Source organism: Saccopteryx leptura, chromosome 13 (genome assembly GCF_036850995.1).
Source record: "Saccopteryx leptura isolate mSacLep1 chromosome 13, mSacLep1_pri_phased_curated, whole genome shotgun sequence".
Classification (NCBI taxonomy): Eukaryota; Metazoa; Chordata; class Mammalia; order Chiroptera; family Emballonuridae; genus Saccopteryx; species Saccopteryx leptura.
Window position 1 is genome coordinate 42,299,851 of NC_089515.1, and position 14,624 is coordinate 42,314,474.

Sequence of the window (14,624 nt, forward strand, 5' to 3'; positions counted from 1 at the left end):
TTTTTTAAGTGAAAGTAAGGGAGCTACAGAGACAGACTCTTGCATGCGCCCTGACTGGGATCCACCTGGCAGCCTCCATCTGGGTCCCATGCTCTGCCCATCCAGGGCCATGCTCACAACCGAGCTATTTTTAGTGCCTAAGGGAGGAGGTACCCAGGGCCGATGTGCTTCAGTCAATCAGGGCATTGGCTGCAGGAGGAGAAAAGAGAGACACACAGAGAGAAGGAGGAGTGGGGAGGAGAAGCAGATGGTCACCTTTCCATGTGCCTGGACTGTGAATCAAACTTGGGACGTCCATACACTGGGCCAATGTTCTACTGCTGAGCAAACTGGCCAGGGCCAACAGGAATACTCATAAAATTAGTGAAGTAGAAAACTACAGGACAAAGAGTCAAACTACCAGTATAACAGAGAAAAGGCAATACATAGGACTGTTATGGTTTTCCTTTTTATTTAATCAAAGACTGGTGAATAAACATAAATACAACACAATTCAGATCATTCTTCATATTGTATACACACAGACGGGTGAACGTAATCTGAAAGAAACCTGCAGTCAGCAATGAAATACATACAGCTTTTCCTTCCCTCGCTCAAAAAAAAACTAAAAAAAAAAAACCACACAAACTTAGAATCTCATCAGCACACTCTCTCCTGTGACAAATGATTCAGACATAAATAGTGGGTGCAAAGAAATTATATGCTAACTTATGAATAACCTTTGTTAATGAAAAAAACAGAAGCAGCCATAATGATTAAGATACATTCAGTTACCGATAACTAGCTGTGCCCCAGAGGGCATTACCAAAAGAGAAATCGTGCTGCAGAGAAAAGCTATATATACATACACAATGAGAAAATAAACCGCAAGATTAACGCATGCATGTTTAATACTGGAAAAAAATCACAGCCCTCGAAAATTTCTCCACGCTTGTTATAAAAGCCCTCTGCACTCAACTAAAATTAAAATGATCTTAAAAGGATAATACTTGTAAAATTTACTTAAGTCTTCTCAGCCACAGAAACTGCAATGGAAATAAATGTTCAGAGTCATTTTTAAAACAAAAACAAAAATCTATTCTTCTGATGACATGCATGATTAAAAGGTCTATGCAAGATACAATGCTCTACATTCCCAAGGACTAGGAAAAAGAAAACCTCAAGTCAAATTTTAGTTTGCAGATGGTCAAAGGATTTTGTATTCCAGCAGGAGTTCAAATCTTCTGGATCTTTTCACCAACAACTACCGGGTTTTCTTTTCTGATTTTCTCAGCAGCATCGGCTTTGTAATTGTAAGAACAATTGTGTACATCTGAGTAACGGTGTACACCACAGTAAACATTCCCACACCGGCATTCAAACCCTGAAAGTGGATTAATACACATATTTGAGTTGGATGCAAGGTCGAAATTTTAAATAATTACCCTTAGCATAATTAATGTTAAACAGATCATGTACTTAGGGCAACAATTCGAACCATCATTTGGAACAAGCAGTTTCACAACCCAAGAACATTCTCAAAATTTACGAGCTGATACGAGGTTTGTACCAGAGCAAGTTATAACACTTCTCTGAGCTCGTTTCCTTACATATGACATAGCCACAATTACTTCCTATCAAAAACAGATTGTGAAACTGAAAATATAAAACATTTAGTAAATCCAAATATTACAATGTGAAAACAGGCATACTGTCAGAAGGCCATCTTAAATTTTAACTAAAAAAGATGAAATGACCCCTCTGACAGAAGTGTTAACAAGCAACACAGCAGCCATACCAGCTTTTGTTGGCTAACCTCCAACGGAAAGGCAAACTGCCTTCGGCTGAATGATGAAGACAAGGGGCGTCTAGAGTTAGGCTGCCTAAGCATGAATCTACTTACTAACAGAGGCCATTACTTAGCCTCTCTGAGCCTCAGTTTCTGCATCTGGAATTTGGGATAGTAAATAACTGTAAGGATTAAATGAGGAATGTATTAACATATAGTAAACAACAAATGGTACTTAGTTGAGGAGAATGTCCAGGAGAGATATAAGGAGAGTAGACAGTACCCAAAACTGGTCCTGCTCCTCAAAATGAAGATTTTATGGTGTAACAGAATTAGTGGAAATGGAACACAGGAATCAATATTTTAAACACTGATATTTGATGTAAACTTCCTTTACCACATTTTTAAACTTTCAAAATATATTCTGTGACTTCACAATAATAAATGAAAAACAAGCCAACAAAAGCCCCAGACTGACAGATTGGACAAAACAAGAATTAGTAAGTCTCAGCCTTCCGATCATAAAGTTAGAGTTTCTGAGATGTAGAAAGACTATATTTGATATTCAATATGTATATTTTCAAGTGTCTTAATCTGTTCATCTCTGGATGGGCCAATCTTAGACATCTTTAATATCAGATTGAAATCTCCTTTCCTCTTTACCTATTTCTTAGCCAGAGACACTTTCCTAAAATATTATGTCAGGTGATTTTGCTCAAAATCTTATATAGTCAACTCATGCACTCAGCACAATGCCTGGCATATATTAGACAATAAATGGTCACTACTGTAGCTATGCCTGCTCCCCCCAAATTAACCACAGTGCAGAGCATTAGCCCGATTTCCGCTTCCCTCTGACTGCAGCATGCAACTCTCACACACTGTGTCACAGCAACCTTCCCTTTTCCTGGTCACTGAACAGTGGTAAGTCCTGTTCATCTTTCGAGTCCCAGCTGAAACATTCTGCCTTCAGGATACTTTCCTTGATGGGCCTCTACTCCTGTTCTTTTATAAAAATCAATCACTCCCATCCCTGAATTCCCAACCAATCTATTTGACTGCACTTAATGTGTTTTCTTTGCTAAATACCCACATAGCATCTTGAACTCTTTTTTGTCCTTCTCTTAATAACAATGCCATCTGACAGCTCGGTTCTAGTAGTCAATGTGTATTGATTACCTATTGTGTTTCAGCATGGGGCCAATCATCTGACATGTATTAATTCACTGAACCCTCACAACAGTCTATGATTAGCCCTTTTATACAAAGTACTTCACAGCTCGCCAAGTATTTAAATAGCCTCTCCTCCACAATTTCTGGCTCCTTGAAGGCAGGAGTCACATCTCTGCCCTTTCACAGCGCCTGAACACTGACCTGACTCATTTAATGCTCTCCAAGTCAGCTGAAATGACCCTTTAAAAGAAAACCAGTCATTTCACTTCTGGGTATACAATTAAATCAAAATGGATATATTTTTAAAGAAAATTCAGAAGCTGAAGCCTATCCAGTATTAACTCTCATGGAAACAGAAGCGATCTTACTGAAAGGCAATGTGAGCAAGCCAGGCATTGTTTTGAAATGCAATCTTAATTTTGAACCATTTGGTTTGGGCCCTTACCAGTAAGTCCCACTTTCTTCCTGCACATGAAACAGCGATTCTTTTTCTGTTTTGGTTTTTCAAGAGACTTGCTTTGCTCTTCAGATGGCTGCTGTGCTGTATCTGATACTGAAGCTGACAAAAATAGGAAGGTGGTAAAACGCAGTTATTCAATAAGTGACATTTGGTGGTTATTGTCCCCGACCCTACTCACCCACACCCACTGATCTGTTATTCAGAGAATAACTGAGGAATTTATTTATGAAAAGATGCTCAAATGAAGTTACAAAGCAGTTTATATAATGACCCTTTTTGTTAAATGTATGTAGCTATGTATGTAAGGAATGTACATATATGCAATATATATTCTGACATATTCACAGCGACTCTAAAGAGTGCTGTATTTTCCAATTTTTGTAATTATGAATCTGCGCGCGCGCGCGCGCACACACACACACACACACACACACACTGAAACATGACTTGGGTATCCTAAGGCAGTGTGTATTAAAATGGCCATATGCAAACTTCTAAACATTGCTGGGGTCAGACTGTGTAGAGTTATCAGGGGGAAAAAAGGGGGAAAGGCTGAAACTCAGATTCAGTGGAATACTAAGTATGTTTAAAATTTTTAGAACATTTCACACAAAACCTCAAAAAGTTAGTAATAAGATAATGGATTAAATTTTATAATTAAGATAATAAACGGATGCATTTAAGTAGTGAAGCTAAGGCCAGTTGCACCAAGATTCATGTCAAGTTACTGCCCTGAAATTAATGTAACCCTCTCCTGTCACTAACTACTCTGGGCCTCCTTTTTTTTTTGGTATTTTTCTGAAGTTGGAAACGGGGAGGCAGTCAGACAGACTCCCGCATGCACCCAATCGGGATCCACCTGGCATGCCCACCAGGGGGCGATGCTCTGCCCATCTGGGGCGTTGCTCTGTTGCAACCAGGGCCATTCTAGCGCTTGAGGCAGAGGCCATGGAGCCATCCTCAGCGCCCTGGCCAACTTTGCTCCAATGGAGCCTTGGCTGTGGGAGGGGAAGAGAGAGACAGAGAGGAAAGAGAGGGGGAGGGGTGGAGAAGCAGATGGGTGCTTCTCCTGTGTGCCCTGGCCGGAAATCGAACCCGGGACTCCTGCACGCCAGGCTGACGCTCTACCACTGAGCCAACCGGCCAGGGCCTCTGGGCCTCCTTAATGCTGTCACTAGACATAGTCTATAAATAACCTAACAGATATGACATCTGGTTCTAAAACAGTGACTTACCTTGTTTCAAGTTCTCCACCTCTTAAATTTTATCACAATGAGTGCTTCCTCTGAGGCAATCTACTGATCAGTCAACCTACGGGACTATGCCAGGCCCCTTTGCCCATACCTCCTGCAACCAGTTCAAAAGGCCTTCTGCTCTCTTACAGTTGCCCTCAATGTTTAAATTCTTCAACTACCCACTAACCCAGGCCCTTCATGATTTTTCTCCGCCTTTATTTTCCAGCCCTGTCTACCACCTTTCCTCCCCGATGCTCCATGCTTCAGCCACGCTGAAGTACATACCATTTCCCTGAACACGTTAAATTCTCTATCTCTGGACCTGCGTAAAAGTTGTTCTTCCTACAGGGAACACTACTTCCACGACCTCATCCCTTTCTTTACCTGGCTAACTCCAATGTGTCTTTCTTGTTTAAGCTATCATCCACTGTTACTCCATTTCGTCCCCCACAACTTAGATAAGGAAACCCTACTATTTATCCCAATAGTACTTTCCACACTTATAATTGCCTATTTGATGTAATCTGGCTTAATGTGAACTCTATCAGGACAAGAACCCATTCTTTTCATCCCTTTTACCAGGGCTTCCTACCACATGTAAGGTATTCAATAAATACCTGTTGCACTGAATTACTGAATGACTTACCCATTGTATTTATGGGCCCCATCTCCTCATCTACAACGCAAGCCCACTGAGGAGAGGAATAGTAGTTTATTCCTCTTGAGTCCTCGGCACCTACCACAGTGAACTATACGTAATAGCTGCCCAAACAATTGATGTAATGAATTCTAATCCACTCATGTTAATGTATTATCCAACATATTAACAAAAGATGAGGGGCAAATAACACAAACAGGTAAATATGCACGAATGAAGAACTCTACAACATGATTACTGCACCTATACATTCTGAAGCTAAATGAGAGACAGTTCTACTAATATACAAATTTTATTTTTGAAACAGAACATGGACACATAACCCCCTTAATTTACAATAACTAAACAGCCCTAGAATGTGAGCCCCATGAGGGCAAGTCTGCAGATCTTGTTCACGGTTTTACCCCAGCTCCTGGAACAGGGCCAGGTAAGGCTGGGCTGTGTGCAAAGAGCTCAGAAAAGGTTTTACTTGTAATCCAAAAAGACTCTATTACATGTATTGTCTCTGAAATCTGTAAGCTATAATATCTAACCTGTTCTAATTATATTCCAATAAACTAAAATAAATAATGCTTTAACGCCAGTAACATCATCACCACAAAATCACGTTTTTAACAGAACCAGTTTGCCTGAGACACGGACTCTGAAGGGTGCCTGGAAGTGGAGAAGAGAGAAGACACACTTATCTGCTGGGCACACAAACACAACCACACACCACAGGCATTTCCCAGGACTCAGCTCAGAGACCTAAGTGGTTTCTCTTTAACTGAGGTGAATATCCAAGCTTTTAATCTCTGGATTGGGAGGCCATCCAAAAGCTTGAAAGCTCGGGCTCCAATGTGAGGCCATGTCTACTGTATCGCCACAAGACTAAGGGGACCTCAGCTCCTTTGATACTAGTGGCTGGTGGCCTGAATTGAAACAGTCACAAAATGATTTCTTGGGCAAGGTAACAGTGCTCCATAAAAGTCTATGATTCCCAGAAATTACCCATTTCCTCAGTTCAGAACCTACCCGATCACACTCTATGTTATGTAAAAGGAAACAACTCAATCCCTTAAAAGTGCCATACAGTGGACTAAAGGCCAAAGGACCCTAGTCTTATCGAACTTAAAGCCAAAATATGGACAGTGTCCTCAGAACAGGCAGTTTTTCATATTCTGGAATGAAACTGGAAGAAGATCGCCTGCTTGTTAACGATTAACAACAGGTGGCTGGCTGCTTGTGTTGCAGCCACAGGTCCTAAAGGTCCATCTGGGAGGCCTCTGCAAGGGCAGAAAGTTTGTCAAACAAACAATATAGCACTTGCCAATTTAATTTTTAATGGGAATCCCAACTAGAGAAAGTCTACTGGCTACTACTTCTAGAATACTTCAAAAAACATCAGGCAGGTAAAATTAGTTTAACCACCCACATGGAGGATCACATTTAAGAGGATCAAGGCCCTCTGCTCTGAGTCCTGAAAAAAAAGAAAGGAAGAAAGGAAAGGAAGGAAGGAAAAGAAGAAAAGAAGGAAAGGAAGGAAGGGAGGGAAGGAGGGAGGGAAGAAGGGAAGAAAGAAAGTCAAAAGTACACAAACAGAACAACGAGTACATACAACTATATTTAGCACTACCTCTGGGGCATATTCATACACACAGTGATAAATAAAACTGACATCAGATGCCATGAACAGGTAACTCCAAACATATTGTACAGCAGATACAGTATCATGTAATAGAACATACACTCTTCCTCAAAGAGTCATAACAAGTCTCCTCATCAAGGATCAGACCAAGCACTTTACAGCTGGGGACTGGTCTACTTGCACTGCGCACTCAGTGGACATACAGAGCAGCTGTCCAACAGATAGATACCTGCTGAGGGAACGAGCACTATGACCACGACCCACTGGGATAAACCTCATTTCCCTTCTCTGGGAAAATTCATTTCCTTTTCTTACATGCAAAATGAGGGGCTGCACCAATGACCTTTAAGTTACTCCTAGCTCAACAATTCTTTACAAAATGAAAAAGCTGTGACTATTCAAGAGCAAAATAAGCCTACATGGTAGCAGGATCCAAAAAAAAAAAAAAATACAAGAGTCATCTATTTAGTTTTATATTTTCCAGAAGCCACGTTAAAAAGTAAAAACAGAAAAAATATTATCATTTAAAAATGTAATCAATATGAAACGTATTACTGAAATACTTCACTTTTTTTAAGTCTTCAAAACTCAGTGCACACATTATACTCACAGTGTAACTAGCAAATACATGGGTTTACTAAATACTAAGTAAATATCTCATTTCAAACTAGCCCCCTTTTGTGTACTCAACAGCCACTTGACACTGGAGGCCACCATCCTGGACAGAGCAGCCCTACAGAGATTGGTTTCTATGAGCAGTTGAGGACAAAACCGTTAAATCAATCTTCTTAAAATACAACTTTGTGTTGTCTTAATAAAACAAACAAGCAACTGACCTTCAAAACAGCTCTCTTCCCTGACCATCGATTAGAACCAAGTAACTGGGATTTTCCATGACCTGCTTTTAAATAACCTTTCCAGACTGACCTGTGGTGGCGCAGTGGATAAAGCTTCAACCTGGAAATGCTGAGGTCGCCGGTTCAAAACCCTGGGCTTGCCTGGTCAAGGCACATATGGGAGTAGATGCTTCCAGCTCCCCCCCCCTTCTCTCTCTCTGTCTCTCCTCTCTCTCTCTCTCTCTGTCTCTCCCTTTCCTCTCTAAAATGAATAAATAAATAAAAATTTAAATAACCTTTCCAGCTTTAGTTCCAACATACTTGCCTGAAATGGCCATGCCAGCAACTGCTGTTCTGCCTGTTTCCCAAATTTTGTCTTTTCCTACCTGTGTGCTTTTGGTCTCAATTTCTTCTCCGGCAGAAAGCCCTCTCCTCTGCACCCGTCTTTCATGCACATGGAATCACGCAGAAGGGGCTTTCTGCCCGGTTTCTTTCATTTAGCCTGTTTCCAAAGTTCGTCCACATGCAGCATGTCCAGAACTGCATCCGTTTTAACGGCTGAGTGCCACTCCTGTGCATGTGGACACCACATTCTGTTTGTCCACTCATCTGTTGATGACCTTTGGATTTTGATAATTATGGATAATGCTCTGAACATTCTTATTCAAGTTTCTGTGTGAGTATCCTCAGGCTAGCACCACAAGGCCTTGATTATTGTAGCTTATAGTTAAGTCCTCTCTAACTTGCTCTACTTTTTCTAGGCTGTTTTGGCTATACTTACTCACAATTTAAAATCAGAATAAAATCACAGCTCTTTTTTTAATCCACAACTTTCCTAAATTAGTCCAAAGGGACTATTCTTCTATGACTGTCTGAACCACGAACTCAATCATTCAACTTTCTCTTCGGAAGCTCAGAGTTGGAGAGAGCCTGAGAATTCCACTTCACTTTGCTGCTTCACGCCCAACAGTGACCCCGCTTTCCTAGAATGCCTCAGTGATGAACTGCTTCCCACCTTAGTATATGACTTCATTCTGCTGCTGGAAAGCTGCAAAATTTTGTCACTGTAAGCCTCCTGTAACTCCTGCAGCGCTGTGGCATCACACAGAGTAAGAACAGCCTTTGTAGTTTACAAGGCTCATTTCAACTCTGTTATTTCACTGCCTTCTAACACCAGGTAAGATGGACACTGTTATAAGTCTCCTTCAAAAGTAATGAAAATAAGGTTCAGAAAAGTGGGGGTGTAAAAAGAGGAAAACAACAGAACATGTAAATCCAATTCTACCTCCTTTTTACTGTGATCCCATATGTGAGGGACTGAGAGGTTAACCAAAGTTAAGCATATTGTTCAATACGGCAATCAGGTATGGTAGTTTTGAGTGCACCAAAACAGATTTTTTTCTTTTTTCTTTAAGATTTAAAAAAAATTTATTGATTAATTTTTAGAGAGAGAAGGGAGCGGGGGAGAAGCAAGAAGCATCAATTAGTAGTTGCTTCCTGGATGCGCCTTGACCAGGCAAGGCCAGGGCTTTGAACTGGCGACATCAACGTTCCACATCAATATTTTATCCACTGCGCCACCACAGGTCAGGCAGAAGGTTTTTTCTTAACACTAATTTTTGTAAACTGGACAGCTGACATTCCCAAGTGACACTGTGTAAGATACTGCAATTTGTTAATTAAAAAAAAAAAAAAACTGAGAAAAATACTGCAATATGCTAAATTCTTGGTTAAACATGAAAAAAATTCTTCAGAACCATGAGAACAAAATGAAAGCAGTACCACCCACCTGGTGGCAAGAGATTCAATTGTAAGCAGAATACCTACAGAGGAAAAAGCTGTTTCAAGGACACCATGCTGAAGACTCCAATAAAAAGTGGTAGGAGATTCTGGCTTAGGCACATGGTGCTACCATTCACTCTCTTCCACCTGGGAAGTCTTACCAGTTAAATCTATTTCCCTTGAGGGGTGCAAATGGAGAAATAAAGAAGGAAACAGATACCTGGGCAGGTCACCGAGCCAGTCGATCCTACCTTGGGACTAAAGGGGGACGGGATGCGGCATCAGGAACACACACATCCACATCCCAGCCCAGGAAGCAACACAAGTACTTCTACAACCTACAGTCGGGTTCTAGTTCCAGCTCAGATGACCACAGGACTTGAGTCAGACTTTTTTTGCCTGTCTCTTTTTGTCCATCTCCTACACAGGTGGAAAAAATTCTCTTTGTTGTCAAGTACATTTACGTGTTATGAAGGTATGTGTCCATACATAGACTCCTATCTGTGTGCATATTTTGATAAAAGAAGACATTCTTAATTCAACAGATGTTTTTTAAAAACCAGGCTAAGAGATTTTTTTACACATTGAAAACGAATCCTCTCAAACACAGATGAAAGGTATACCAGATATTTTCAGAATCTGCTACACAGAAATTATGAATGCTAAGTTTTTTTTTGTTTTTTTTTAAAATTTTTTACAAAGACAGAGTGAGTCAGAGAGAGGGATAGACAGGGACAGACAGACAGGAACGGAGAGAGATGAGAAGCATCAATCATTAGTTTTTCACTGCACATTGCAACACCTTAGCTGTTCATTGATTACTTTCTCATATGTGCCTTGACCACGGGCCTTCAGCAGACTGAGCAACCCCTTGCTGGAGCCAGCGACCTTGGGTCCAAACTGGTGAGCCTCGCTCAAACCAGATGAGCCCGCACTCAAGCTGGCGACCTCAGGGTCTCGAACCTGGGTCCTTCCGCATCCCAGTCCGACGCTCTATCTACTGCGCCACCACCAGGTCAGGCATGAATCTAAGTTTTTAAAAAACATACTTAAAAGTTATTACTGATTTAACCTAGAAGTCACTGAAATAATACATGAAAAAAAAGGAGTCTTTAAAATTTTAAACCCCCCTAAAATTTCTCCTAATATGGCATCAAGACCACCTTTTCCATTAAGGGCTAGATACAGAAAATTCTATTTTTCTCCAAACACCATGAATGCTATAAAAACACTTCATCCTATGACTGTTCAACAACCTGCATCTTCACTCTTGTCAAACCTGTCCAACAGCAGCTACTGTAGCAGTAAGCAGCATGCATTTTTTCAAGATCAATATTCTAAAATATGTTCTATTGTGACATATAAACAACATCTTCATGAGTCGCAGCCTGTGTCCATTCTTCCTTTGTAGCTCTCCCTCAAAACTGCTAAGCAACCCTTGCTTCTTGAAAACGCCCCCCCCCCCCCCCCCGCATCTGAGGCCTGACACCAACCAGGGGGACCTAGATGACTGTTCTCCCCTTCGGTGACTCACAAGCCCACTTGCTCTTAATCTGAGCCTCTCACTTTCAACCCGTCCCGAGGACTTCCAAATCTCTGACCTGATCTGAGGTTTAAATACTTATTATCTCTCCCTACTACCTCTTTTAATTTTGAAATTTGATTCCTTTCAACTTACTCTATCTAAAACCTTCTCTAACCACATGGCTTCTTTCAGCCTCCTTGTCTAAAGCCACCACACTATCATGGGCACAAAACTGACGCCTTATTGCCACTCATGTCTTATAAGTAGCATGTCCAGTGAATATACATCTTGAGATTTTTTTTCTAGTTTTGCCCCCCCCCCTTTTTTTGCACAAGAGAGAAAGAGAGAAAGGAAGAGAGATTATAAACATCAACTTGCAGTTGCATCACTTTAGTTATTCATTGATTGCTTCTCCTGTGTGCCTTGACTGAGGGCTCCAGCCGAGCCAGTGACCCCTTGCTCAAGCCAGAGACCTTGGGCTCAAGCCAGCGACCTTGGGGTTCAAGCCAGCAACAATGGGATCACATTCAAACTGGCAACCTTGGAATTTTGAACCTCATTCTTATTTAACTATAAAACAAAAATTATTCACTAATAATATTCATGAATTCATAATATGTTGGGTGGACTAGAAAAATATTTATGTTGGCCAGGTAGTATATTTTCTTGCTATAGCAAAATTGGCAAATAGGCAATTTATGCCAATCATTTGTTGGGTATAAAATCAGCGCACGAGGAATTAGCTGGCTTAACTAATTTCAACTTGGGCAAATGAAGCTAACACTAACAGATATCTCTGGCATCACCATGTAAACACCATGTACAATGGAAGGTTTCACTGGCCAGGGCGTCTTCTCTCTTTAAATTACGTCATAGGCAAAACAGCACCCTGGTCATTGTTGGGCTTCTTTCCAGAGTACCAGTTTTCAATGAACACACTTTCCACACACTGGTAGAATATAACTCATTAAGCAGAGGTGTTTAACAAATGCCTCCTCTACTGTTTCTACCCACTAAGAAAGCCTTCCTACACATTTCCAAGTCTTCCTAGGTGACTTGGATCCACATGACGTGAATACAAAGAAGACGGGCAAGAATAAGAGATGCCACCTGTAAATACAAGTAACCAAGTGTGACTGTTGTGCTGAGTCAATAGATGTGGGGAAAAGGCAACTAACTGTCAGTCAAGTTAAACAGTCTCTTAGAAAATCTGAGTCAAAAATAAGAGATTTCTCTCAAACCAGCAGCCCCAGTTTGCTTGGAGAGGAAACAGTATTTAAATTAAACTGGCTGAAATAATAACAGATAATAGTATAACACTACCGCTCATTCATTCATTTAAATATATTTCTCAAACTAAACAAATTTTGAAGTTTCTAAGTTTATGCTGATGACATAATTATATTTAAGTGGGAAATAAAAATGGGTTCCAACATTTCAGCCAATTAAAGACTTGAGGATATAAAGTATTCTGCTCAGAAAGAAAATAAATATAAAAATATGTACTTTAGGCTGACAATTTAAAAAATATATGCACCTAGGCCAGTGCCTGACCTATAATATTCAAATGTTAAGTAAATAATAGAAGATATGCTAGTTCATGTGCAAACCTTGCAGGTCTTCTGGTTCAGGTATTGCTTTGTCCGCAGATGTACTGTCCACTTGGGAAGATGCTACTGATTCTGATAAAAGTGACTGATTTGATACAGGACTAGAAAAGCAAAAATATTTACATTTTAAAAGATCATCTCTATGCATGAATAGTAACTAAAGTGATATAAGGAAGAGTTCAACATATGTAAGTAGATCATTAAGACAAGAATCAATACAAAAACACTTTTTAAAATTTAAACTTAACTATAGTTTTTTAACACTAGAGACTAATTTAGACAGAAGTGTTTGCTTTGAAAATAAAGCAATAGTGTGTGAATTCACTGAATAAAAATTAGCATGATAAAGACATGCATAAGGAACCCTAAGACAAAGCTGTAAACGATCTAATGGCAAAACAGAACTGAACATCTCCTGTCATGAACTGGAAAAAGAAAGTATGAAGTAGGAACTTAGTATCTGTTTCCCAACAGTAGAATAACTACAAAAGAAATACTCTGTATTTTGGGGCTTTTAAATGATGTGACTTCACAGTTAAAAAGAAAAATATATTATAATACAAATAAATGTGAGTACCACATCATGATATGAAACAAAGAGAACTTGTGACAAGATTATTTTTTTATTATTAAGTGAGAGGCAGGGAGGCAGAGACAGACTCCCGCATTCACCCAGACTGTGATCCACCCAGCAAGCCCCCTACAGGGAAATGCTCTGATGATCTGGGGCCACTGCTCTGTTGCTCAGCAACTGAACTATTTCAACGTCTGAGGTGAGGCCATGGAGCCATCCTCAGCACCCAGGGCCAACTTGCTTGAACCATTTGAGCCATGGCTATGGGAGAGGAAGCGGGATAGGAGGATGGGTGTTGAGAAGCAGATAGTCGCTTCTCCTGTGTGCCCTGACTGGCAATTGAACCTGAGACTACCACACACCAGACCAACATTCTACCATTGAGCCAACAGGCCAGGGCCAAAACTATTTTTTAATATGAAATACTAATACTTGCAGAGTAAGACCATAAATAGAAGAACTTCGTGTGCTTCAACAGGACTTCACGGGTGGGTCAGAATAATTAGGAGGAATAAAGGAGAAGCTGACAATGAAATCTGGGACTTTAGACACCACTCTCTCCCCTTCCCTACCTCAATGGAAAAACAATCAAAAAAGCCTTTTTAAACTAGTCAGTAACAGTAATGAGACAAATACAATTTTAGGTCAGTTAATTTGAAAGTGACTACATAATTTTCCCTAACAGGACCGATAAAATATGGACCATATCCTTTACTTTCCCTTAGCTTTCCAATCCCCGTTCAGAGACTGCCCTACCTTGGCTGCAGAGATGACGATGTGGAGTCTAACGTTGGCTGAGCTTCTGGGCCACTGCCTTCTGTGCACTGAACTGGTAAAGATTCAGACAGACTACTGACAGAAGTTGCTGCAATGGTACCACATTTCATATTAGTGATTCTGCACTCTGGACAGTCCAACATCTTATCTAAAAAAATCAAGATCAGTTTTCCACAAAATATAGTATATGAACTTTGTTTCACAATAATAATATGCTAGTTCATCACTTTTAGTTAAAAATTTTAATACTAATGTTTTATAATTTAAAAAAACCACATTGATTTTAACCACATGATGTAAACCATATATACAAACTGTATATATTAATAAACAAAACTCCTACTTCTCAGGAATGAATAATCACCAAACCCTTTAAATCGGTGGTCTTCAATCCCCGGGCCGTGGACCGGTACCAGTCTGTGGGCCATTTGGTACCAGTCCGCAGAGAAAGAATAACTTACATTATTTCCATTTTATTTATATTTAAGTCTGAATGATGTTTTATTTTTTAAAAATGACCAGATTCCCTCTGTTACATCTGTCTAAGACTCACTCTTGACGCTTGTCTCGGTCACGTGATACATTTACCCAGCCTAAAG

At 40.2% G+C, this 14,624-nt stretch overlaps 1 protein-coding gene across 24 annotated transcripts in view; it reads right to left on the reverse strand.

Annotated features, from left to right (window-relative positions):
- Positions 1-426: 426 nt before the first annotated feature.
- The window catches only part of ZFAND6 (zinc finger AN1-type containing 6), a 57,228-nt gene continuing 43,030 nt past the window's right edge, over positions 427-14,624 (reverse strand). For 22 of the 24 annotated variants that reach the window (XM_066355897.1, XM_066355883.1, XM_066355875.1 and 19 more), the window contains 4 exons: positions 14,005-14,173; positions 12,675-12,775; positions 3,387-3,500; positions 427-1,363 (listed from right to left, as the gene is read on the reverse strand). In XM_066355897.1, coding sequence (XP_066211994.1) covers positions 1,215-1,363; positions 3,387-3,500; positions 12,675-12,775; positions 14,005-14,173 — 533 coding nt within the window. In that variant the 3' untranslated portion in view covers positions 427-1,214. The remainder of the gene's footprint in view (positions 1,364-3,386; positions 3,501-12,674; positions 12,776-14,004; positions 14,174-14,624) is intronic. The other 2 variants (XM_066355896.1, XM_066355898.1) reach the window with 1 other exon arrangement.